The sequence below is a fragment of the Stegodyphus dumicola genome, chromosome X1 (assembly GCF_044657685.1).
Source record: "Stegodyphus dumicola isolate Sdum_Otavi_A_Nest chromosome X1, ASM4465768v1".
Classification (NCBI taxonomy): Eukaryota; Metazoa; Arthropoda; class Arachnida; order Araneae; family Eresidae; genus Stegodyphus; species Stegodyphus dumicola.
The window spans coordinates 160,887,120-160,913,673 of NC_140780.1; the positions used below are offsets into that span (position 1 = coordinate 160,887,120).

The 26,554-nt window shown below is 32.1% G+C and overlaps 1 protein-coding gene across 2 annotated transcripts in view; it reads left to right on the forward strand.

Moving 5' to 3' along the window:
- l(2)gd1 (lethal (2) giant discs 1) overlaps positions 1 to 26,554 on the forward strand; it is a 200,315-nt gene that overhangs the window by 47,173 nt on the left and 126,588 nt on the right. For both annotated transcript variants that reach the window (XM_035368889.2, XM_035368890.2), the window contains exons 5-6: positions 3,559 to 3,673; positions 12,925 to 13,062. In XM_035368889.2, coding sequence (XP_035224780.2) covers positions 3,559 to 3,673; positions 12,925 to 13,062 — 253 coding nt within the window. The remainder of the gene's footprint in view (positions 1 to 3,558; positions 3,674 to 12,924; positions 13,063 to 26,554) is intronic.

Below are 26,554 nucleotides of genomic sequence, written 5' to 3' on the forward strand. Positions count from 1 at the left end.
TCACACAATGAAATTGAAACTGATGAGATCCATTGGAAATTTTCTTTTTTTGCTTTAGAAGTGAGCATCTGTAGATCTTTTTCTCTCACACAGTGTGTAAATTGAATATGCATCGTATGAAAAAGCAACTGCAGAAAAATCCTCTAATTGCAAAATTAGATTTTAATAAAAAAGAATAAGGTGTAAGCAACATATTCAGATAAGTACTGTCCTTTTAAAGTTATTTCTGATGAAAGAATCTTTCGGAGCTCTTTTCTCGCTTCTAGTCAGCATTCTACATCTTGGCTGTTTCTTGATAGTTTTAAATTAATTGTGTTTCCTTTTGCACTTGAAAAGCTATAGATGTAATTTTATTGTGCAGTTGCATGTATAAAATGTTATAATAACTCTTCTCTGGAAGTTACTGCAAATGGCCATGTTTGAAGAATAAATTATGTATGACTTATGGCAATATCATTTGCAAATTCACACAATGAAATTGAAACTGATGAGATCCATTGGAAATTTTCTTTTTTTGCTTTAGAAGTGAGCATCTGTAGATCTTTTTCTCTCACACAGTGTGTAAATTGAATATGCATCGTATGAAAAAGCAACTGCAGAAAAATCCTCTAATTGCAAAATTAGATTTTAATAAAAAAGAATAAGGTGTAAGCAACATATTCAGATAAGTACTGTCCTTTTAAAGTTATTTCTGATGAAAGAATCTTTCGGAGCTCTTTTCTCGCTTCTAGTCAGCATTCTACATCTTGGCTGTTTCTTGATAGTTTTAAATTAATTGTGTTTCCTTTTGCACTTGAAAAGCTATAGATGTAATTTTATTGTGCAGTTGCATGTATAAAATGTTATAATAACTCTTCTCTGGAAGTTACTGCAAATGGCCATGTTTGAAGAATAAATTATGTATGACTTATGGCAATATCATTTGCAAATTCACACAATGAAATTGAAACTGATGAGATCCATTGGAAATTTTCTTTTTTTGCTTTAGAAGTGAGCATCTGTAGATCTTTTTCTCTCACACAGTGTGTAAATTGAATATGCATCGTATGAAAAAGCAACTGCAGAAAAATCCTCTAATTGCAAAATTAGATTTTAATAAAAAAGAATAAGGTGTAAGCAACATATTCAGATAAGTACTGTCCTTTTAAAGTTATTTCTGATGAAAGAATCTTTCGGAGCTCTTTTCTCGCTTCTAGTCAGCATTCTACATCTTGGCTGTTTCTTGATAGTTTTAAATTAATTGTGTTTCCTTTTGCACTTGAAAAGCTATAGATGTAATTTTATTGTGCAGTTGCATGTATAAAATGTTATAATAACTCTTCTCTGGAAGTTACTGCAAATGGCCATGTTTGAAGAATAAATTATGTATGACTTATGGCAATATCATTTGCAAATTCACACAATGAAATTGAAACTGATGAGATCCATTGGAAATTTTCTTTTTTTGCTTTAGAAGTGAACATCTATTGAATCTAAATGAATGTCTGTGGCACCAGGTGAATAGTAACAGATGTATATCTTTGCTTTTGTTGTTTTTTTAAGCTTTTTTTGAAATATAAACTAGCAGGATTAAATGGAGCTGGTGATTCTGAAAATCTATTTGCTGTGCAATTGTTAAGTTTTTCTGGCATTATCATTATGAGTGCTTATGAGAGTTAGGGAGCAGTGATATTTACTGGTATTTAAAATATATACTAATGGCTAAGTATTTTCTCTCAATAGCCGGAAACTTGTTTGAAGGTAACTAATGAATAAGCATGTAAGATATTGCTCTGATAATTTATAACTCATAAAGTATTAGAATTTAATTGTAAATTCAGTCAGTATCTTCAAGATCCAGGTCATAATGTTTCTATTTGATGTTTTACCAAACAATAATGTTTTATCTTATAGTCTTCAAAGAAGTATGGTAATTAACAGCTGATTAATGCTTGCATTAATTAAATTATATGGTTTTCCAACAAATTTGGTAAGATAAATGTATTTGTATTTTAGTACCTATAATTAAATATTTTAGGTTATGAGTTGGGTAAATTTATCTCAGTATTGCTTAAAATACACGTGTAAATTGAAAAAGCCTGTTTATGTAGTTTTATATTCATTTTAATGGTATAATTAATGCATAGTGAGTATTTTAACAGACATGCAATTTCAGCTTGTTAAAAAAGTTCAAATTTATTAAAACAAGGATCATGTGATATATGTATGTGTGTGAGAGAGAGAGAGAGAGAGAGATGTTATAGTTTTTGTGGAAGATGAAGCCAATTCATATTTTAGTCATGGCTAAGAAAAGCTACTGCATAGATTTGATTGGAGCAAAAATTACAACTGGCTTGATGGCCAAAACATCATTTTTATTTCAAACGGGAACAATTATTCAGAAATACATTTTAGCTTAAAATGGTACAGCACTAAGTGTGCTAACCCCCCTCGTAATTTCTATATACACAGTGTAGATTTTAGATTCCTTGGCAGAGCAAGCAGGAAAAAAGCAATGTGTAATAACTGCAGTAGTATTCATAAGCTCAGACGTTTTAATCCTGAGCAGCGATTGGGAAAAAGATTTGATGTTGCAGTTACTGCAAGGAAAACACAATGTAACATGGTGCAATATGGAGCCTTGAAGAGGGGATGTATGCCATTAAAATAAAGAATTTAAAGGACCATTGCAAGAAAGTTTAATTTGGTAACAAATTTTTCTTCTTATTTTGATCTTATGCACACATGTGGATGTATATACTAAAAATTAAGTAATTTTGAACTATGAAAAATTAATTAATTATAAACTAAAACAATAAGTAATTTTGAACTATCCAATAGCATTTAGTGCAGAAATAATTTTAAGATTTTCTTTTTTTAATTCTACAATAGTGTGTGTGTGTGTATATATATATATATATGTATAGTAAACAATACATTTTGTAGTGTTAAGTCTAATGGGAATACTTGGAAATTATAATTATTGTGACATTTTCTTATTACCGCTGTGATCTCGTTATACTCTTTTGTTATATTAAATTTTTGTTTTATATTGTTACGAGTAATATAGATGGATATATTAATAAATAATAACAATAATAATGCCATGACAACCGAAAAGCAGAAATACAGTTAATGTTAAATTAAAAATGTTAAATACGAAAATCAAAATTTTCATAATTCTTAAAAAAAATTTTTATTAGTCTTATTCAACATAAAAGTTTTATGTTTCATTTCATATTTCCTTTTATGTAGTGCATATCACAGTGGCTAAATATTTTTTGTTAAGTTTTGAGGATTGTATGTTTTTGCAAATGCTTAAATATTTTCTTAAAATAGACTAAGTATTGTGGAAAGTTAAATATTAGGTTAATTGCATAATTAGGAATTTCATGCAACAAGTTAGTAAGTTGTTAAAATTATCATTGCCAAACTGTAGATTTCATTCTGAATTTATTTATAAAGGAAAAAAATAATTTCATCGTATAATTTTGTGTCATTGAGCAAGTATGGTTATACTTGTTATCTTAGACTTTAAATTCAATTCGTAATTACTAATTTAATTACTTTAATCTTCAGACTTTAAAAAAGTTACTCAGTTCTGCAAAATCTGGTGCCTCTGTCAGTGCTGAAGATATTCCGCCTGTGGTTAGTATACCCAAATCTCCACAGAAAAGAGCAACAGCAGTTTCAAGTAAGTTAAATATAGTTTATCATCATAGCTATATGATAACAGATTATTTTCTTAGTTTTCTGAATTGAATAGTAAGTATGAATATAGAACTGAATATTTATTTCTAGTTACTTTTTTAAATCTTTATGATTTTTAAAATTTGTAAATGTAATATAGATTTATTATCTAATACATTATAATCTAATAAGCTATTTTTAGAGCAGAACTGGAATTCATCAGCAAAAAACTTTGTAGTTTTGGTAGGACTTTCATAGAATGTATATACCCAGCCTGTTATTGCATCATAATGGGCTGTAATTTTTATTTCCTCATATTTTTACCAGCATATATTGTGCTCAGTAAAAATTATTTTTGCAATAATTTTTTACATTTTTAGGAATGTGCAAGGGTATTTTAATTTATAGACTGTTCACCCAAATTTGTTACGTTTTCGTGGTTTTCCTCATGTGTAATATGTATACAAGCCAGTTTCGCTTAGAAAGTCTTCCGCAAAAGAATCCCTTCCCTTAGGCCGATAGCCCTAATGTGCTTTGTCATAATCTACCAAAGAAAGCAAAACCCAAATTTCTTAGTGATATATCATTTGTGGAAATGTGTATACTTTATCTGCTAATATGTTTGTATGTATTTTTTATATGTTGAGAGGGATAAAGCGTTTATTAATTAACTTAAAAAACAAAACACAACTCAAAACATTAATTATGTATAAAAAGTGAAAATAGCACTTTATTTTAGCATAAATATAAGTAATAAAATACACTCATGCCCATAAGATAATTCAGAATCACACGGAAATCAAACTATAATCAAGTATAAATCAAGTATAAGTTTCACCTGTAGAATTATCGCACACATCTTCAAGAATAATATGCAAATTACAGGAAGCCATCAGATGATGCCGATAATATGTCACAATGACGAGAGTGTCAGAGAAGTGTATATAAGGAAAGGTAGCAAAGAAGTAAAATTGTTCATAAGCATTTCGTAAGCTGCTCAGTGCCATAATTGGGCACATAGTGCCATAGTTGGACACATAGGACACATGTGGAAGATTTTTAACGTGGTAGAATTATTGGCCTCCTGGAATGTAGGCATGCTCAGATAGAAATATCTTAGAAACTTGAAATAGCCCAAAGTATTATATCTAAGTTTTGACAACCATTCCAAACTGATGGAAATGTCAGTAGATGTTAAAGTACAGGTCGCCATCGAGTTACCACGCTGAATGAGGACCGGTATTTGGCAGTAACTGCCAAAAGAAGCAGATGGAGCACAGCATCAGACCTACCTCTTCAGCTGTCTTCAGCCATAGGTACAACAGCTTCAAGACAAACTGTGTACAGATTGGTCTATATGATTGCTTGCAGGCCTGTCAGGTGTATTCGGCTCATGGCAACTCACTGTCACCAGTGGTTAGCCTGGAGTTGGGAACATGCAGCATGGACATCGTCACTGTGTGCTTGTATGATGTTTTCCGACAGTCCAGGTTTAGCATGCAGTCTGTTTCACATCATACTTTCATATGGAGAACTCCAGGTACCCATTACCAAGACAACTTCATGGAATGAGACCGTTACAGTGGTGCAGGATTGCTTGTTTGGGGTGGAATTATGCTGGGCACCAGAACAGATTTTCATGTTCAGATGAGAACCATGGCAGGCCAGATTTAATGGGACATCATTGTAGAACAACATGTATGTTTGTTTAAGGGTCCTGCGGATGCAGAATTTTTGTTTATGGATGGAGTGCCATCTCCACTGTGCAAACATTGTGAAGGAATGCCTTCAATCTGAGAATATCGCCCACATGGAATGGCCAGCATTCCCACTTGACTTGAATCCGATAGAGCATGTGTGCAATTGCCCATGTATCTTCCAGATGTAAAATGAGACTTCAGCTTTGTGAGTTGTGTAATGGTTTAAATCGTAATAAGCTATTTTGTAAAAATATTGTTCCTGAAGTGGAAGCAATTTCCAAAGTTAAGCAGAAAGTAGTAACAGTATCAGATTCTAAACAGAATGCAGTTGCCTCCCTGTCGTTTAGCTCTAAGACTGTTTCTGTAACTGCTGATAAAGGTGTATATTTACAAACTTGCACTGTTTACGCTTCAGATACAGATAATACTAGAAACCAAATAGCAAAAATCTTAATTGATGGTGGATCACAGAGGTCATTTATTAGATCTGATTTGGCTAAAGAACTAAAATTAAGGACTTTAAGGAAAGGTAGGTTATATATTTATTCTTTTGGGTTTATCCAAGGTAGACCAATGGAATGTAATGTTGTTCAAATTACCCTGAAAAGTATACATTGCCCTAATGAATCAATCACACTTGAAGCTCTTGTTACAGATACAATTCTGGAGCGATCATAAAAATTCCCTCCAAAAGCATTTTAGAAATATTAAAATCAAAAAATCTAAATGTAGCCGATAATGGTGAAGCAGCTGAAATAAAAATATTGTTAGGATCTGATTCATGTTGGGAAGTGGAAACAGGCGAAAAGAAAAGAGTAAGTAATAAATTATATGCGATACCTTCTATATTTGGGTGGTCCTTGGTTGGATCTTTGGAAGGTGATCAAGTCTAGTGCCTGTATTTTTACAACTGGTGCTTCTCACTACTTGAAGGAAGATCATAATTCAGTTAATGACTGTTTGCGAAGGTTTTGGACTCTGGACCACTTGAGTTTAGAGGAGAAGGAGAATCCTGATGATAAATCAGTCATTAAGAAATTTGAAAAAGGATTACATTTTACTAATGGTAGATATGTAGCTCGTTTGTTATGGAAATCGCATCATGAAAACCTGGGTAATAATATAGAAAATGCCAAGCGACGTCTAGTATCTTTGGTTAATAAACTAAAAAATGATGAACGGCTTAAGGCGAATTATGATAGCGTAATAAACGAACAGTTAAAAAATGAAATAATTGAAAAGTGCGAAATTGAAAATTGTGACGGTAGTAAAATGTATTACATGCCACATTCTCCGGTGGTAAGAAAAAAATTTATCAAAAACTAAGGACGAATGCGTCAAACACGATATGGTATCTTTGAAGTGTAAGGGGGTATCTCTGAATAATTGTTTGATGTCTGGCCCAAATTTGAATCCTTCTGTTTTGGACTTGATATTGCGGTTCAGACAGTACAAACATGCATTCTCAGCAGACGTTGAAAAGGCCTTTATCCATATTGGAATCTTTGAAATTGATAGAGATGTATTATGTTTTTTATACTTTGATAATAATTACAATTTGAAACGTTATAGAATGACTCGCGTTCCTTTTAGTGTGTCATATAGCCCTTTCATTCTGGCGTGCACTACAGTCAAAAGTCGTTAGTTCGGACACCCATAATCTGGAATGATCTATAATCCGGACCTCAAAGCTACAAACTTTCTGCACGTGCGTCGCGTTGACGCATGCGCGTAAGACCTTTACGGCTGCGAATATGCGTGTGCGCATGCACAAAATATGTTTCCGAACGTGCGTTTAATGTATAACGGACGGTATAAGCTAAGCTAAAATTATCTAATTCAGTTAATGTTGCAAATTGCGTTGTTCCTTAATCTTTGAATTTGGATCCGTATTATTATTTTTTGCAGACTGTTAGAGCAATTTTATAAAAGTAAGCTTGAACTTTCGATTATGTCAAATAGAATTTCCGATGCTGGAGCTCCCAAAAGATCTAGAAAACGAAAGTATGTTTCGATGTCCATCAAACAAAAAACAAATTGCTACAAAAAATGAATAAAGGCATATCCTTTGTTTATCTAACCATTCCGAAATCTGTTTATCAATTTCACGCTGCTCTGCGGGGGGGGGGGACCGTCACGGCGCGCAATGAACTGGAAGTTGATCTGTTAGCACTATCATTATCTTCAGGGCAAATGTTTTTATTTTATTCGGCTTATAATTCCTTACTAAATGTAGTATTTAATCTCGGTGTACTTCGTCTTTGATATGATTTAAATCAAATTCCTCGTCATTATAAATATCACAAATACAAATCAAATAGTTTTCTGGTTGCAATTTTCTAATTTCGGCTATGCGTAAGGTATGCTTTATGCATGCGCGCGTTGAAAGAAATGTGTAATAAAGTAAACAAATAAATATTAAGCTTCTTTTTTTGTAAATTTTGATACCCTTTAGATCATAATTGCTCATTATTTTATAAATTACTTTTTCATATTTTTAATTTTAGAATTTCTGCATGTCATCTTACCAGATTTAAACTGATGATCGATAATCCGGAATCGCCGAAGTCCCGACGAGTCCGGATTAATGACTTTTGACTGTATATGTAAAATCGTAGCTTCTTACACTAAGTTCATAAAGTAAGCATTTGGATTGCTTGCAGGTTTAAAGTGGTGCTAATTCAACGTAATTTATTATATTATAAATGAAAATTTCAATATTTTTCATTGTACGCTCTTTCTATAAACAGGAACATAAAGGTGGTGTGATTAATCTGTTAAGCTTGTGAAAGTAATTTAAATATTTCTATTGTGTAACACTTAATTGATTAAGAATTATTTTATAGTTGCATTATTTATCTTGTGAAACCATAATTTAAATTTTAAAAAAATGTTTTAAAATAAAATCTGGGTATTTTACAACCTTAGCAGCAATAAAAATAGTTACAAGGGTTATTTGTCAAGTCATAAGAATCTTTTTCAAAAGTATATATCTAATTTTAAATTATTAGGTTAATGTAAACATAATCACACATATAATTGTGGTATAATCGAAATGTTTTAAACTCTTTTCACTGTTGAAAATAGTGCTCTTGTTATATGTTTACACTATTAAAATCTCTCAAAGTTGTATATTTATATATTAAAACGTTTGTTAATAGGAATTTATTTACACGGTGTTTCAGAGAGTGAAGTAAAACAAAATTGTGTGCTTGTTTATTTCTAATAGTATTCTTTGTATGCAAATAGAATTCTCATCATGATTTCTCTAAATTTTATTTCAAATTTGATTCTGGTATAATCTGAGTATTTCATGGTTTCTGCTGTGGTGAAGAAAATGTTTTGGAAATTAAGTAATGACATTAAGACCTTTAAAATAATGTTTTCAGTATTAAAATTTTGTTTATATAAATCTAATCATGCACATTGTGATACTGAAAACTAATATCTTGCATTTTGATTATGATGGTATATTTCTAATCTGGATAATAGTACACTTTGGATATAAGTAAAATTATTTAAAAAATATTTTATGTTTCTGGTAAAATCTCGATAGTAAGATCTTTATACAGAGTTCGTACAATCCTTAAGAGTCCTTAAAAGTCCTTAGATTTTTTGGGAATCGATTTTTGGTCCTTAAAAGTCCTTAATTTGGGCCAAAATCAGCAGAAGGTCCTTAATTTTAATCATCTGAAATTTCTGTCTTTTTTTTTTTTTTTTTTTTTTGACTGCCATTTTGAGTGTGAAATAGCATTTTGGAGGATTATTTTTGGCGAGTCCCTGACATATATGGGTACCTTTTGAATGGATTCATGGGTTATAATTTGTTTCTATTTCTAATATAAATGATGGGATACTCGAGGTTCTAAGCAAGAAGTGAAACATAAGCATAGCGAAATCCATTTTTTTCTAATAAAAGGCCTTTAAACAACTTTTCACTTTTGGGGATGCGAATTCTTTTACTAAACGGTTCTAAATTTGGCAACTTATCAACATTTCGGCGATTTTAAGATCAGTTTCTATAGAAAATTTTTAATTCCGAGATCTGAGAATTTTTCGACAATTTTTTTTAAAAATATCATAACGTTGATAAATGTCATTAAAATAACGATAATATATTATAACTTTAAAATACAACATTTTTATTTTTCACTGTCATAAAGTTTCATTTTGGCAAGTTTCATTGTACAATATTTTGAATTTGAAAAATAAACAAGGTATAATGCTATAAAGCACAATTTTCAAAACAGTTCTTAGCAGAAACAAAATTAGCTATGAAATTAATTTAAAATGTCTTCTTTTTAAGTATTTTCATAGTAAGAGTTTTTCTCATGTAGTTGTCTCAGAATATTCAGAATTCTCACAATATCTATCAGTTTTCTCTATAAAATTAATTTTACACTTTTCCCGATTTTTTTTTTTTTTTTTTTTTTTCTAAAATTTTTCTGACTTTTTGCCATTACAGAATTGTAGAGAAAATTTTTCTTTTGGATTTTAGACATTACAGCTTGGAAAGTTTAAAAGGATTTGAAGGCAAGATTTATAGACCCACGATTCTAGAAGATTGCAGAAATATGTGACAAAATGAAAAATATCTCCATGCTATTAACATGTAATGGATGTATTTTACAGAACGTTTGTGATGAATTTCTTATTGGAGAACGACTGGAAGAACAATGAAAACATAATATTTGAATGTTTTACTCCTGATACTAAAATCTTTTTCTTAACGTGTTTATCTTCCCTTTATTTTATCTACTTTTCACTAGATACAAGCATGGAAAATATCAAAAATGCTTATAATCTTATCACATGGGAAGGCATTATAGAAAAGGATTTTTTTATTAATAAAGAAATTGAAAACTTACAATTTAAAAGATTAATCTGTCTTAATGGCACCATACACTAGACATTTTCCCACCTGATTCAATCTCTGTGGATCCTAAATTCTGTTGGCTAGTGCCTTTCTAAATGCTTCCAATGAAAGCTCTAAATTCTAAAAGTTTTGCCATTTCTAGATTTTCGGTGTGTCATTCAATTCTAAAAATTCTGCCACATCAGCTCTGTAACTGACCTTTACCATATATATTTCATATTTCTTCTGAATATTCATATTACTAAAGAAATAAAATTAGCTGCTTTTTCTGTACATTCTAAATGCATTTAGTGTTTTTTAAAATAACAGAAATCCTTAATTAAATCCCAACATTAGAAAATGAAAAGAAAATGTGTTGTTGAAGAAAGAAACTGAATATGTAAAGAAAATTATTTTTCAAACATATATGCAGTTATTATGTAAATTATCCAATTATTTATGATTTCAGCCTTTACTATGATTTCCCATTTCTATTGAGCCAGATTAAATTAAAATTAAATTGTATAATCTTTGACCACTAGTCCACATTTTTAGTTTGAATTTGACTGTTCTTGTTTAATTACATCACAGTGAGCTGTAATTGATTTTGTTATCATTAGAACATGTCCTTATGTTTTAAGTTCTTTTTAAATAAGAGGCTTATTTAAAACTTTGTCTGAAACTGTAGTTACTTTCAAAAATAATACATAAAGAAAATTATTCTTCAAAGATATGTGCAGTTATTATTATATAAATTACCCAATTGTTTATGATTACAGCCTTTACTTTCTATTGAGCCAGATTAAATTAAAATTGAATTGTATAATCTTTGACCACTAATCCACATTTTTAGTTTAAAATTGACTGTTCTTGTTTAATTACATCACAGTGAGCTGTAATTGATTTTGTTAGCAACAGAACATGCCTTTATGTTTTAAGTTCTTTTTAAATAAGAGGCTTATTTAAACCTTTGTCTGATATTGTAGTTACTTTCAGACATAGTGATAATATGCTTCACGTCTGTCGGGGGTTTTGGACTATTTAACTTTTACCAGATCGAGTTTGCATATTGAGACAAATCTCTAGTTGTTAGAAAACATGCTTAAAGAGAAGGAAATCGATATAAACTAGCCAAAATGTCTGGAAACACTTCAAATTAAAATGACAGATAAATATTTTGTTGAGTCTTGTTACAAAACATAAATGTTTTATAGATTTAATGTGTAATTATCCTAATATCATTTAAGAATCAATGTCATAAATGATATGTATTTTAAACTGTGAAATTTTATTAGATTTTGATTTTAATAGGGCTTTTTTAACAAATATTGTTAAAAAATAAAATTTAATAGTGGCCATGTAAATCCATAATGACGTAACTAAATGTTTACCATTAAAAATTATCTCTACATATTAAAGCGAGTTAGTGCCTTTCATTAATACTCTGGTCACAAGACAAAATACAAAAATGTAAAAATTCAAGTAAAACTGATTTTTTGCATCTAGTGGGACTTAAAATAATACAAAACAACTTATCATCTCTGGTGCTTTAATGGCTTATTGGAACCTTAAAGTATATTAACTGGGTTACAACCCCTGGAACTGCACGAAGCTACAACACTAAACTGCATCAAAAAGAGCCTGACTGACTTTCGACGCTTGCCAACTGTGCCTACATCAGGCCTTTCAGGTTTGTTCGAAGCAGCAGGTCTTTCTCTAGACAAGCAGCAGCGGTGACAACATTCAGTCTTTTGTTATGAATCATGCTGATTATGATCTTACTTCTTATTTTAACTTATGCTGTTTGACATAAAATCTACGTGCTATTTACCTCTAGACTGACCAAGTATGTGACAAAATGAGACATAAAAAAAAAAAAAAAAAAAAAAAAAAAATCAACATAAAGCTAACTGTTAGTAAAACATAAATGTCACTTGACCACTAGTCCACATTTTTAGTAGTGTAAAATATTTAATGCTACTTGATAAATTGCATAAAGTTTATTTTATTCTCAAACTTATTATGTTAATTAATTCATGTTTAGTAATAATGCATACTACATAGGGATCTATTTTATTTTTAGGATGGTATTACAAAAGTGAAATTCAGGCATAGATAATATTTTTAATTGAGTTTATTCAGTTCCCATTTGCTCATAGGTCCTTAATTTTTTCCATTAATGGTCCTTAAAAGTACTTAATTTTCATGTGCAGAAATATGTACGAACCCTGTTATAGCATTTAAAACAATGCTGTGATGATTTTTTTTTAAATAAATAAGGTTTTTTTTTCAAATTGTATGTATTGTTCAAATGCATGATTTATGTGAATTTAATCACACATTTGATTCTGCTACGATCTGAACGTTTCATAATTCTGTTCTATTGAGAAAAAAATGCTTTGGGAATTAGTTAATGGCTTTCATTCAAATTCTTTCAAATAATTTGTTTATTGTTAAAATTTGACTTATGTGATAGCATTCACATTATGTTTCTGAAAATGAAATAAAAACTAATATCCTCCTTATTTGTCATCATGATCCTTATATAGTGAATAAGAGACTCTGGACGTAAATAGTATTATTGTAAACTTTATAAACTTTTTCCGTATTTTTCTATTTCTTTTTGAATGGTATTTTAATAATATATATTGAATAATATATATTATGGCATAAACTATATTTTTGTTGCATTTTATTTAGGAGATGTATCTGAGCCGAAACCTTATGTACCAGAACTATCTGCCATTGATGTCACTGAACCTTCCCCATCTCAACAAAGCAGTACTGGTCTAATTTCTCCAGAATTAATTCAGAATTCTAATTTATCACAGTCAGAAAGTAATTAGAATTATTTTGCATCCTTTTTCTTTGATAAAGCGTTTATGAATATGTCATGTTGAAAAACTGGTAAAATGCACTTTAATTTTGTGAATATGATTAAACTCATTTTCTTCCATACTTAACTCAAACAGAGCTAGTAAAAACTTAAAGATTATAAAATAATTCTTTTTTTGGATTGTCTGCAGTCCCCACCAAAAAAGGGATTCAGGTGGTAAAGCAATATGTTTCCAAAAATAATTTTATGTGGCGGCCCACAATGCCCCCAAAATGTTTTAATGTGGCAACCCAGGTATATGTGTGGCACATGTCTGTTTTGACTAATGGGCAAAGCAGAAGTTATACAGATACAGATTTCAGTTCGTGCAGTTCTCCCCCCCCCTTTTTTTTTTTTTTTGTTTTAGCGAAAGGATATCGCTGTGTACATGGGAAGAACAGCTGCACAAAAAATAATTTATTGGAAAAGGAACATGTCTTATTACCAATGTTCTGGGTTTTTTAAAATTTTATTGTTTGATTGCATGGAATTCTCAGCATGCTGATATTTTGAAATTGATTGTTACTTTTTGCACATAAACTTGACGAAAAATTAGTCACCAAGTTCCCCAAAGTCCAAAACTTTTCGGTGGGCTGTATGGATAATCAGAAAGCACTAAAACAACTTTAAAAACAATAACTTGAAAATTGTATCAATATATTTTTTAAATAGTTACTAATTAGGTACAAGTTAAAAATTTTACTCTGAAGTCATCAAAATTTTTGTTCATTTAAATTGTAAAAATAGCATAAAGCTAATGAGATGTCAAAATTCAGATATTTAATAGAAAAATTTTACATTAAAAAACTCACATGCGTGTGTTGCTAAAGCAAAGTTTAAAGTTTAAAGAAATTAAACATTTAGCAGTAGTAGCAATGAAAGCTCCCTGAGATATGTTGTGCAGACATTGAAGACAATAAAAGATTTTGAACTTAACCAATTTATTAACTATATAATAAAGAATAAAAACACAAAAATAAATGTCAACAGTATTAGAGTATTAGGAAAAATATAATATAATCATCATTCATCAAATATTTTTACCTGGTCTCCAAAACACTGGCATTCTATACAAACAAAAAAAAAAATGTCCTAAACAGTGACTATGCGGCCTAAAAATAAAGCTGGCTACCCATTCAATAAGTCCATAATCAGTGGTCAAGAAAAACACCTGAAAAATTTAAATGTGAAAACACTTAAAACCGGCCTAACTCCGTTTGCACAAGGAGTCGTCGCCGCTCACGTATTTTTAATTCCGCCTTCATTGAAGAAACATGGATGCCGCCCACGGCAGTCACTCATAGGATAGCCTCTGGAACCGAAGAACTTTAATCTGGAACCATCATCTCGCAAACCGGAATCAAGGCATTTTTTCACCGGACTGCATGCATCCTTTTGAAGGGGCTGGAAACCGCTCACTCACTTGCCGGGAAACCAGGAACTAGAAAGGTTGAGCCAGAGCGACGCGAGATACTTATAGCAGAAGTAGGAATGACGTCATCTCACGGCAACCAATCAGCTATCGACACGAATAGGCTTTTCAGATGACGTAAATCATGTTTCGTTTTTGCATCTCAATTAGGTTGAAACAGTCCGTTCTCAATACAAACAGTGGCAGCAAGAAAAAGAAGTAGAAGTAACTACTATATTGCATTAAAATAAGGACTAACCTAAATAAACATTTCAAGGAGGAGAGATGATGCAAAAAAATAAGCTATATTTTCCAACAAATGCCCCCACATCATCATCTCCGACCTGAAATAAAAACCGAATGCCAGTATCTTTACATAATTCAAAACAAGAATAAATAAATATCACAATTTCATTCAGAAATTTTTAAGAAAAATTTTTCTTTGGGAAAATCTTATCCCATTATTCAAAAATTGTACCGTAGCAAGAAAGTCCAACATGTTACAGAACAATACAAAGACATATATATGATCACACACTCAATACATTTACCCAGGGCCCTGGTCACTCATACAACATTCTACACTATACAATTTTACATTTACCTAATATCCATCATAATATGACTTATAACATATTAGTTTCAAATAAACAAAACTCTTAATTTAAATACACACAAAAACAAATTTCATAAGAAAATTGTTCCATAAAATCTTACCAGGTTATGCTTAGTCAGCGGTTTTGTCATGGGATCAGCCAGATTATCTTTACTTGGGACATATTTTAAATCAAAAATTTCCCTGTTCAATAGATCACAAATGAAAAATAGTTTCACATCTATATGTTTTGTCCTCGAGTTTTCAATGGGTGATTTTGTAAAACATATAGCAGCCATATTATCAGCAAACAATATTGGCCTCGAAACATAGTTACTTGCAATTTTAAACTGAATGCATTCATCCAAAATGTTTTTAAACCAAACTAATTCTTTTGCTGGTTCAGTCATGGAGATAAATTCAGCCTCCATAGTAGATAAACTCACTCCCCTTTCTTTAAATGTACGCCAAGATACAGGGGATTCTCCCAACAAAGCTATTTGTCCACCAATAGACACCATATCATCCCTGCTTGAAGCAAAATCCGAATCTGAATATATATTGAGCTTCAGTTCCTTGCATACCAGTTTGAGTTTGTGCTGTCTGGTATTGGAAACGTACCCTAACAGTTTAAGTAATCCTTCCCAGTGAAACTTACCAGGATTGCTTTGGAACTGAGAAAATATATTAGCAGCATAAGCTATATCCGGACGAGTACGATTGCAAAGAAACGAGAGACATCCCAAAACATTTCTATAAGGATAATTCATCATTTCAGTCGTTTCTTCTTGTGTACTGGGACTTTGAGACTTTGAGTATTTCACACCTTTAACTATTGGAAGGGAAGTAATTTGTATTTTAAAAGACTTAAATCGATCAACTATGTCTTCTATATATAATTGCTGATGAATTAAAACACTATTTTTCTCATATTCAAACTCCACACCCAGAAGCTTTCTTGTTTTACCTAAAATTTTCAAATCAAAATGTGAACTCAGGACTTTTAATATCCTTTTGGCCTGAACTTCACTTTTCCCAAACACAACTATATCATCAACATAAACCAACAGAATGACAAAATCTTTAAAACGATAGACACAATTACACCACTCAAACTTGATGAACCCTAGGTTACATAGTGTTCTATCCAACTCGTAGTACCATAATCGGCCACTCTGATGCAAACCATACAAGGCTCTATCTAAGCGACACACAAAAGTTTCTTTATCTTGCTCCACAAAACCCTGAGGTTGGGACATGTAAATTTCCTCTGATAAAGGAGCATAGAGATAGGCACTTTTCACCTCACATTGTATATTTGCCCATCCAAGGTGTGCAACTAAAAGGGAGAAAAAGAGCCTTATTACTGAAAAGTTGACTACAGGAGAGTAGGTTTCATCATAGGTATCGTATTTAATTTGCCGATAACCCTGAGTATTTAATTTGCCGATAAACGAGCTTTAAAACGAACAATGTTTCCAAATTCGTCACGTTTAATGTTGAAAATCCACCTGCAACCTAGTGGAGTCTTGTCTTTAGGAAGTGGAACAAGATGCCATACCTTATGCTTTCGCATGTTGGCCATTTCCTCTTCCATTGCCTCTATCCATTTAAGCTTTTCTGCAGATTTCATTGCCTGGTTATAAGTGTTTGGAATTGAAACATCTAGTCAGCTATCTCGGGAATACAACGTTGAAGGAGTACCAGTTGGGTCGATTTCACCACTATAAGTATTGCTTCCCTTGAAATCAAAAAAGGTAGGATCATACTGAATATTATGTTCAGTGCAATACCTTTCTACATCATTTGGTGATCGTAGTCTTTGATTAGACCCCCTCTCAAAATAATACACATCCGTACGAGTGCCGTCTGGCCTTGGAACAGGTTTACGAAGCCAAGTTACTTGTCTCAATGTAGATTGAGTGTCAGTGCCAATTGTAGAAGAAGGAACATTGGTATCGGTTCTTTCCTCTATTTCAGGAAAATAGCCAACTGGAGTATCAGTGGATTGGAACTCTACCCTTTCTTCAGATTCCAAATCAGGAAGGGTGCCCAGTGCAGCTCCACTGCCACTTTTCTGCATTCCAATCGACTCTTTAAAAGTAGCATTTAGGGTTTCTACTACCTTTTGCTCATTTTCCAACCAAATCTTGTACCCTTTTGTTCGTACACTGTACCCAATCAATCGGCCCTTTGTTGCCTTTGGATCAAGTTTAGAATTTCTTTTAGCCTTTGGAATTCCCACATAGGCAATCATTCCAAATGCCTTAAGATGACGTACTGATGGTTTCCGCTTAGTGTATAATTCAAATGGAGTTCTGTCTTGGCCCTTATGACAAGTTCTATTAAATGAATATGCAAAATACATTACTGCATCTGACCAAAATTCGGAACTCATTCCACTATCGTGTAAGATTGCACGTACATTATTGAGAGCTGTCTGATTAAATCTCTCACAAACTCCATTTTGTTCTGGAGTATATACATCTGTAAATTCGTGCTTTACACCATTTTTATTACAATATGACCTGATTGATCATTATCATATTCTCGCCCATTGTCAGTCCTAAAGTATTTCAATCTAAGGTTCAAAGATCTTTCCGCACGTGCTATATGCCTTTCAAATACTTCAAACACCTGACTTTTCTCCACAATGGGGTATACTACCACATAACGAGAATATTCGTCAATAAAGGAAACGAAATAACATTCACCATTCCTACCTGGAATGTTAATAGGTCCCCATACATCAGAGAAAACCCTTTCAAGCGGTCTCTTTACTTGAATACCTTCTAAGGGTCTATAGGAGATTCGTCTTTGCTTATTGATTTGGCAATGTTCACAAAACAAATTAGGTGAGTGCTTTAACACAGGAAGACCTCGAACTGAATGTCTCTTCCTAGTCCTGACAATAGTATCATAATTTATATGACAAAACCGACCATGCCATAATTCACTATTATTATGCTGAACTGTGGATGCCTCAAATTTTACAGATTTGCCCCCCTTTTTGATTATTTTCGGGAACACATGATAGTTACTTCCTATCAACTTAGCCTTGTACAAAGTTGAATTCTCATCATCAGTAACTTTAATTTGCCCATTTTTACCAAAAAAATCTTGCTCCATTGATATCCACCCTAGGTCCAGATATTAAATTTCGTCTCAGTTCAGGTGAATATAACACATCTTTAAGCAAAATAACCGTATCCCCAAATTTCATTTTAACAGTACCCTTCCCATGAATTGGAAAAGTTACCCCATCAATAGCTACTAGCATATTCTCATTTTTCACAGGAGAAAAAGTATCAAACAATTCTCGAGTTTTACAAAAATGATGAGATGCAGCCGTATCAAAAATCCAACTATCATCATTTTCTTCCAAATTGTTAACATTGGCTTGAGCTATAAAATGGGACTGTGCATGGGAATTATTACTTTTACTCAACTTGGGTTTATTCTTACACTTAGAAGATGTTTTATTACTACTAGATACAGCTGAGGAAACAGAAGAAGCAGGTGAGGGTGATCTGGAAAAATTACCTCTCATTCTACAATATTTTTTAATATAACCTGGACGGCCACATTTATAACACTTGAGCCCTTTAATCTGCTTAAATTTGGGTTTACAGTGAGTACTTTGAACTTCTATAGTCTTATTGGAGTTTTCCCTATCTATCTCTCTTAAATTAAGACGCGTTTCCTCTGCTAGAATTTCAAGTTCAACATTTTTAAAAATGAACTTTTCATCTGGCCACCTCAAAATATTCTGAACTACTTGATCAAATTTATCTGGAAGGAACCTAAGAAACTGGAAACATATATATACGTCTCTTACAGCCTGATTAATATCAGCTAACTGTTCAGTTACGCGTTTTAATCTAGAAGAAAAGAAACTAATACTTTCATTTGGCTTGATTTTGCAATTTAAGAACTCTGAAAACAGGGACATATGTCTTGACCGATAATCTGGCTGGAAATATTTGGCAAGCGTGTTCCATGCCACTACCGGGTCATCAATTTCACATATCAAGTTTCTATATTCAGGGCTTACATTCATATAAATTAACGATAATGCCAATCGACTTCTATTTTGAAAGTCGGCAATAATTTCTTTTGCAATACCCTTAACATCATCTAAATCAGGACATTTTTCAATACCCTTGACCAAAAGCCATGCATTTTTTTTCATTCAAGACAAACTTCATATCTTTGGACCATGTAAAATAATTACATGCATCAAGTTTAGCAATATTGTGCATGACACTAACAGTAGCCATATTTGAATTTTAACAAAAATAGCCCCCCAATCTCTTAAGTCCTAAATTAACTTTAAACTTCAAAAGTCTGCACTAAAATAACTCAGGAGCTGGTGGCCCATAACCAAAATGATGCTAAAGCAAAGTTTAAATTTTAAAGAAATTAAATATTTAGCAGTAGTAGCAATGAAAGCTCCCTGAGATATGTTGTGCAGACATTGAAGACAATAAAAGATTTTGAACTTAACCAATTTATTAACAATATAATAAAGAATAAAAACACAAAATTAAATGTCAACAGTATTAGAGTATTAGGAAAAATATAATATAATCATCATTCATCAAATATTTTTACCTGGTCTCCAAAACACTGGCATTCTATACAAACAAAAAAAATGTCCTAAACAGTGACTATGTGGCCTAAAAATAAAGCTGGCTACCCATTCAATAAGTCCATAATCAATGGTCAAGAAAAACACCTGAAAAATTTAAATGTGAAAACACTTAAAACCGGCCTAACTCCGTTTGCACAAGGAGTCGTCGCCGCTCACGTATTTTTAATTCCGCCTTCATTGAAGAAACATGGATGCCGCCCACGGCAGTCACTCACAGGATAGCCTCTGGAACCGAAGAACTTTAATCTGGAACCATCATCTCGCAAACCGGAATCAAGGCATTTTTTCACCGGACTGCATGCATCCTTTTGAAGGGGCTGGAAACCGCTCACTCACTTGCCAGGAAACCAGGAACTAGAAGGGTTGAGCCAGAGCTACGCGAGATACTTATAGCAGAAGTAGGAATGACGTCATCTCACGGCAACCAATCAGCTATCGGCACGAATCGGCTTTTCAGATGACGTAAATCATGTTTCGTTTTTTGCATCTCAATTAGGTTGAAACAGTCCGTTCTCAATACAAACAGTGGCAGCAAGAAAAAGAAGTAGAAGTAACTACTATATTACATTAAAATAAGGACAAACCTAAATAAACATTTCAAGGAGGAGAGATGATGCAAAAAAATAAGCTATATTTTCCAACAGCGTGTTTTGACCAGGTATATTGATATCTGTAGAAAGTAAAATTTATTTGAAAATACTTAGGTAAATAAAATTGAGTTGATTTAAGTTTCTTTCATGATATTCCTATTTTTAAATTTTAAAACGATAAACAGAAGTTAGCCTAGAAATTCTTATTTATTTTAACATTTTTAAGTAATAAAAGTGAAGAATGGTGTCTTCATTATATATTTTGAGTAAACAATGTTCAAACATTCTTATTATTTGTAACTGAAACAGATTTTTGTGTAATATTGTATCTACTGTTTCTTTGTAACTGAAAATTTAATTTTTTTATCTATTTACTAGAGTCATATTTTTGTCTGTATTGAATGTATCAAATTTGTAATAGGGGGGACCAGAAAGTAATGTCGTTTCTGCGCATGTCAACAACAATATGCTAAGGGCAGAAGTGGAAGCAAATCCATGTCAAACACTCTTAACCAACCTTGGTCGACCATCCAAGAACATTTAAAGCAGAATGGAAAAATAAGCAAAGCAGGTGTCTGAGTTCCCCATAATCTGTCCGAAAAGAACAAAGCTAACCTATCCATCACATGTAACGTAACTTCAATGGCACCATACAGAACCGTTTTTTGATCATTTGATTAGTAACAACAAAAAAAATAAGTCCTATATGATAATCCAAAACTCAAAAGGCAGTTTTAATAGGGGTTACAAAGGGTTTACATCCCGAACAGGCGCTTCTGGGTGTTTGATGGAGTATTTGCGGAATTGTTCATTTTGAATTGCTGAAACCTGGATAATTAGACTTTTATTGTGAACCAATCTTTAATCAAAAAATATCAATTGTCAACAGAAAGGCGTCATTCTGCAACACGACAATGCAAGACCACACTGTGCAAGACGAACACTGGAAAAAATTAATGAATTGGGGTGGGAGGTACTGCCATACTCACCCACCATACTCGGCTGCTATCGCATCATTGGATTTCAATTTATTTGGATACATACAACATTTTCTTAGTGGCAAAAAATTTGAAAATTTGGATGATGTCCAAAATGTCCTCTCGATATATTTTACTCAAAAACCAATTGATTTTTATCGGTCCGAGATTGAAAATTTGCACATTAGATGGCAAAAAGTTGTTGAGTTGTTGATGATGAGGGTGATTATTGATTAAAAATAAAAACTTGTTTAAAATGTATTCGTTTGAATTTAATGTAAGAAAGCAACATTACTTTCCGGTCCCCCTATTATCTGTCTTTAAATAATCTGTCAATCATTTATTATGCTGTTACAGGGATAGACCATTGGCTGTGTTTCATTGTTGTACACTATTGTCATTTTAATTTGCAAGCAACAGCAAATTGCTCTTACGAAGTACTGTTAGGGTAGATGTCGAGATGGGTAGTGCTATGGGCAGAGGTTGAAGTTCATTGCTGCTGTTAGAACCCTCTTAATCTTGGCTCCATTGCAGCCCTGACATGACACCTTGAATAATCAAGCTAAAGGCATGCTTTTGGTACTGAGGTAGTGATGCCGTTTTATGGCAAAAAAAGTTGCACAGTAATAATATTTAAATATATTATTTTTCATAGATCAAAATTTAATTTTGTTATATACTTTTGTTCTTGCATGTATTACACATTAGTTGTAGCCATTACATATAGGAATTCTTTGAAAGTAAGTTATCGGCACAGCTATAATCTTTAGAACACTCATGTCAAGGTTATTTCCTTCCTTCTGGGCTTACCATGGTAACGATTGCTTTCAAAGATAGTCAGATCTTCTAATTTGCTAAAATCCCCTATTTCCTTCTGTGCGCATTCTGATCATAAAAGAGGGAATGTCAGTATGATTCTGAAGCACCTGCTTCAAAGTAACAAAAATGTATATCTGCAATAAAATTAAATTGCATTCATGAAAAACTGAAAAGAAGGTGTTTGAAAAAGATACCTACAGATTTTACTTCTTTGACTATTGATCCCAGATACATGCTTCCAATTACACAGTTTCTCAAAACAAGTTAGAGAATTTTATTAGAACAATTTCAGCTCTTCGGGAGGGGGAGACAACAAACAATTTAGATATAGTTTATGTAGAATAAAAACATTTATTAACATTGTTTGTGCTTAAATGCAAAACATTGCATTTCTTTCTTTGCATGCTAAATTTGGAAAGAGGTCAGAAAATGAATTTAACAACTTTTTCTGCAGAAAGTCCATCAATTTTTTTGTAAGCTGATGGGGATGTTTCTTTCATTTAAGTCAATTAACCACAAAACTGAACTAGGTAGTTTTTCTGAGTGGTGCTGTTGGGTGAGAAAGCACTAGCTAACTAACTATTCACTTTGGATCTGGTTCTGAAAAAATAATTGCTTCAGTGTCACTGAATTCTGAACATAAAAATTCTTTCATCTACTTAAGAGCATTTTCATTTAATTTATTTGTGCATAATGAATAACTATTTCACTAAATTGAACTTTTTGCTGTATGGGAGTTGTATGAAAAGCCAGATTTTGTATTTGAAAAGCTGTTTCACCTCCCCTAGTAATGAAATGATTTTCATAACATTTCTTAACATATTTTTATAAATTTTGCTGTTGGGATGTATACATCTGAGATCAACATGTGAGGTAATAAAGCCTGTAGTTACCTTTTTAGTAAAAAGAAAAACTGCTGCTGAGCACTTTTATACATTATAAACATTTTTAGGGAACACTACATGTTCTGTAAAGTTTAGCTTTCTATTCAGTTTTAAGTTATTACAGTCAAAAGTCGTTAATTCGGACACCCGTAATCCGGAATGATCTATAATCCGGACCTCAAAACTACAAACTTTCTGCGCATGCGTTGCGTTCACGCATGCGCACAGGCGTTTACGAGAGCGCGTAAGACCCTTACGGCTGCGAATATGTTTGTGCGCATGCGTGTTTAATGTGTAACGGAGTTATACGCTAAGCTAAAGTTATCTAATTCAGTTAATGTTTCGGATTGCGTTGTTCCTTAATCTTCGAATTGGATCCGGCTTATTATTTTTTGCAGACTGTTAGAGCAATTTTATAAAAGTAAGCTTGAACTTTCGATTATGTCAAATAGAATTTCCTATATATATTTACTACAAAGCGAAAGTATGTTTGAAATCCGAAATCTGTTTATCAATTTCACGCTGCTCTGCGGCAGAGGGAGGGCAGAAACGTCATTATTAGATTATGATAGATTAGAAAGATTATGTCAAATAGAATTTTCGATATATATTTAATAATATGTAATTTGTATCTACAAAGCGAAAGTATGTTTTGAAATCCGAAATCTGTTTATCAATTTCACGCGGCGGATTGGAAGTTAATCTGTCAGCACTATCCTTATCTTCAGGGCAGATGTTTTTATTTTATTTAGTTTATAATTCCGTACTAAGTGTAGTATTTCATTTCGATGTACTCCGTCTTTGATATGATTTAAATCAAGTTCCTCGTCATTATAATTCGCTTCCGATAGTGAAGAAAGTGACCCAGAGGTTATTGAAAATGAAAACATTTCGATTGACAAATTAGTCGGTATTCTCAACACAGCAATTATAGGACTGGAACAGCGGAACTTTGTAACTAAACAAGAAATTATGTCTGTTTAATAGAATTAAAGAGAAAGTATTATCACATGAAACGAAGCAACTTACATTGAAGGAAATGTTTAATAAAGTAAACAAATAAATATTAAGCTTTTTCTTTTTGTAAATTTTGATACTCTTTAGATCATAATTGTTCTTTATTTCATAAATTACGGTTTCATATTTTTAATTTTGTAATTTCTGCATGCCATCTTACCAGATTTAAACTGATGATCTATAATCCGAAAAAAATCGATAATCCGGAATCGCCGAAGTCCCGAGGAGTCCGGATTAACGACTTTTGACTGTATACGTATTCCTGCCATTTCTTTTTCTGATAGCATATATTTACTTCTCTGAAAAGCTGTTTCATTTTGTATAATCTAAGTTGATCATTTCTAAGATAGGTTTCTGTATGCCATACAATGCCAAATGCTAATTTATGTTATTTACAAAAATGAAAAAAAAAAAAAAAAAAAAAAAAAAAATTAAATATTACATTGCAGTTCAACATGATTGAATCTCTTGGTTGAAAATAATTGAGTCTTAACTTATTTTGTAATTATTTTCTGTGAACTCTTTGCACTATATTGTTTATTCATGTTGCATGTCATTACTAAAACCACTATATTTCCAATGTGAATTTCCAATGAGATTACAGGCGGGAAGCATCTCTTTTAATGATGGCTTTTTTTAATTTATGCACAGCAGTAATCGGTATGTATTTGGAGAACTGAAAACTGCTTTTATTTTGAAAATATATTTTCAAAATAAATATTATATTTTGAAATTTATATTTCACATTTGAAATATAATATAGTGGTACCTCTGATTATGAACTGTTTCGTTAATGAACAAATTATCTAGACCAAAACCATTTTATGTTACAAGCAGTGTTTCAAGTTATAAATGTTCAGGTTGGCAACAATTTGAATTAACCTATGACACAGCATCAACACTCAGGGATTTCTGAAAATGTCATTTTAATATATTATGTTGCTTACCTCGCAATTTGATCCAAGGGAAATTATAGCCAAGTTTTTGTTGTAGGCAGCAGCTTTGAGGACTTTAACTCTCAATTTTCATGATCTTGGATGTTAACAATGAGACATGGAGGAGTTACTGGAGGGCCATAAAATGAACTCAATGAGAAATAACTGGAGCAGCTTCCAAAGAAACAATAAAAAGCAGTTGTGGAGAAAACGTCTTCAGAGAAAGAAAGGAAAGACAATCTTAGTGCTTCGATTCTGGAAATTTATACAAAATAGTACAAGATGTAAAATTTTCTTGCGGTGATGCCACCCTAATAAAGCAGTAGCAAGTTACAGGATAAACATTTCCACTTGCAATTCCATGTCACAATTTAGAAATATTTTTAAATGTAGACAACAATAAATCACATTGGACAAATTTTGAGTGAAACTCAGGCTCAGTGAATTTCGAGCTGTATGGAATGCCTTTAAGACAAAAATGTTCCAGAAAGACAGTTACCTGAAATTTTTCATTTGAATGCAACTCCTCATCCAAACACCTACCTTTTCTCTTTCTAAACAGTTTCCACTTGTGTCACCCACTCCTTATGCAGATTGGGTAAAATTAAATATTCACCAATTTTAACTATTTAGTGTTGTGTTTGTCTTTTTAGTCAATGATTTTCATCAGTTTGTGTTATGATGTTGTGCACAAGGTACTGTTGTAAATTTTAAATAAACAATCATATGTGATACAAGACCAAATTAAGCTGTTTACATTAATTCCTAAATTAAAAGATTTTATACACAAGCATGTAAGAGCAAGAAACCTACCAAAGTACTGATCATCATCTTTTCTGGTATTTTCAGGAAAGTTTCTGTCGATGTATGTGCTAAAAATAGTTCTATTAGAATAACCAAGTTTGCCAGTTAAATATCTGCATATTATGTGTACACTGTGTGCTGAAAACTTATGTGTATTATAAGAGTCACATTGAAACTAAAATTGTATTTTGCTTCTGTAGCACATATTTTAGTGAAAACATTGCGTTGAATTTAATCATAGATTTATTGATACTTTCCTAGGTACTGTTAAACTGAAAGTTTGAAGAATTTAGAATAGAAAAAATTATTGTGCTTTATTATTTTCTGTTTTGGAAAACTGTTTAATTTAGGATTCCGATCTTGAATTTGTAGTGTTATACAATTTTTCTACTGCTGACTACACAAACTATTTTACTGGAAATCTAACTTTAGAATTTCTGTGTTCAGTCCAGTAGAATTGTGATGTCATGTATAGATATCAATTCAGAAGTCAAACAACAAAAATCAGCGTTATATTTGCAAAATTTTCACAGGACTAGTTTCAATGGTTTTACCGAACCACCATCTTCAGCTGCAAAACCGCAAATGAACAAGATAGGAAATAATGATTAGATAAAATAAGAAAGCCTGGACAAGAATAAGCAAGTGGCGCCATCTGTTGGCGATACCAGAACTAAAACATAATTTCTCTAAAAGCCGAAGGCAAATTTGGATTGGAATTAGGATCGTTAACTAGAACAGAAAGATTTTTATGAATGTGAAATGCCTC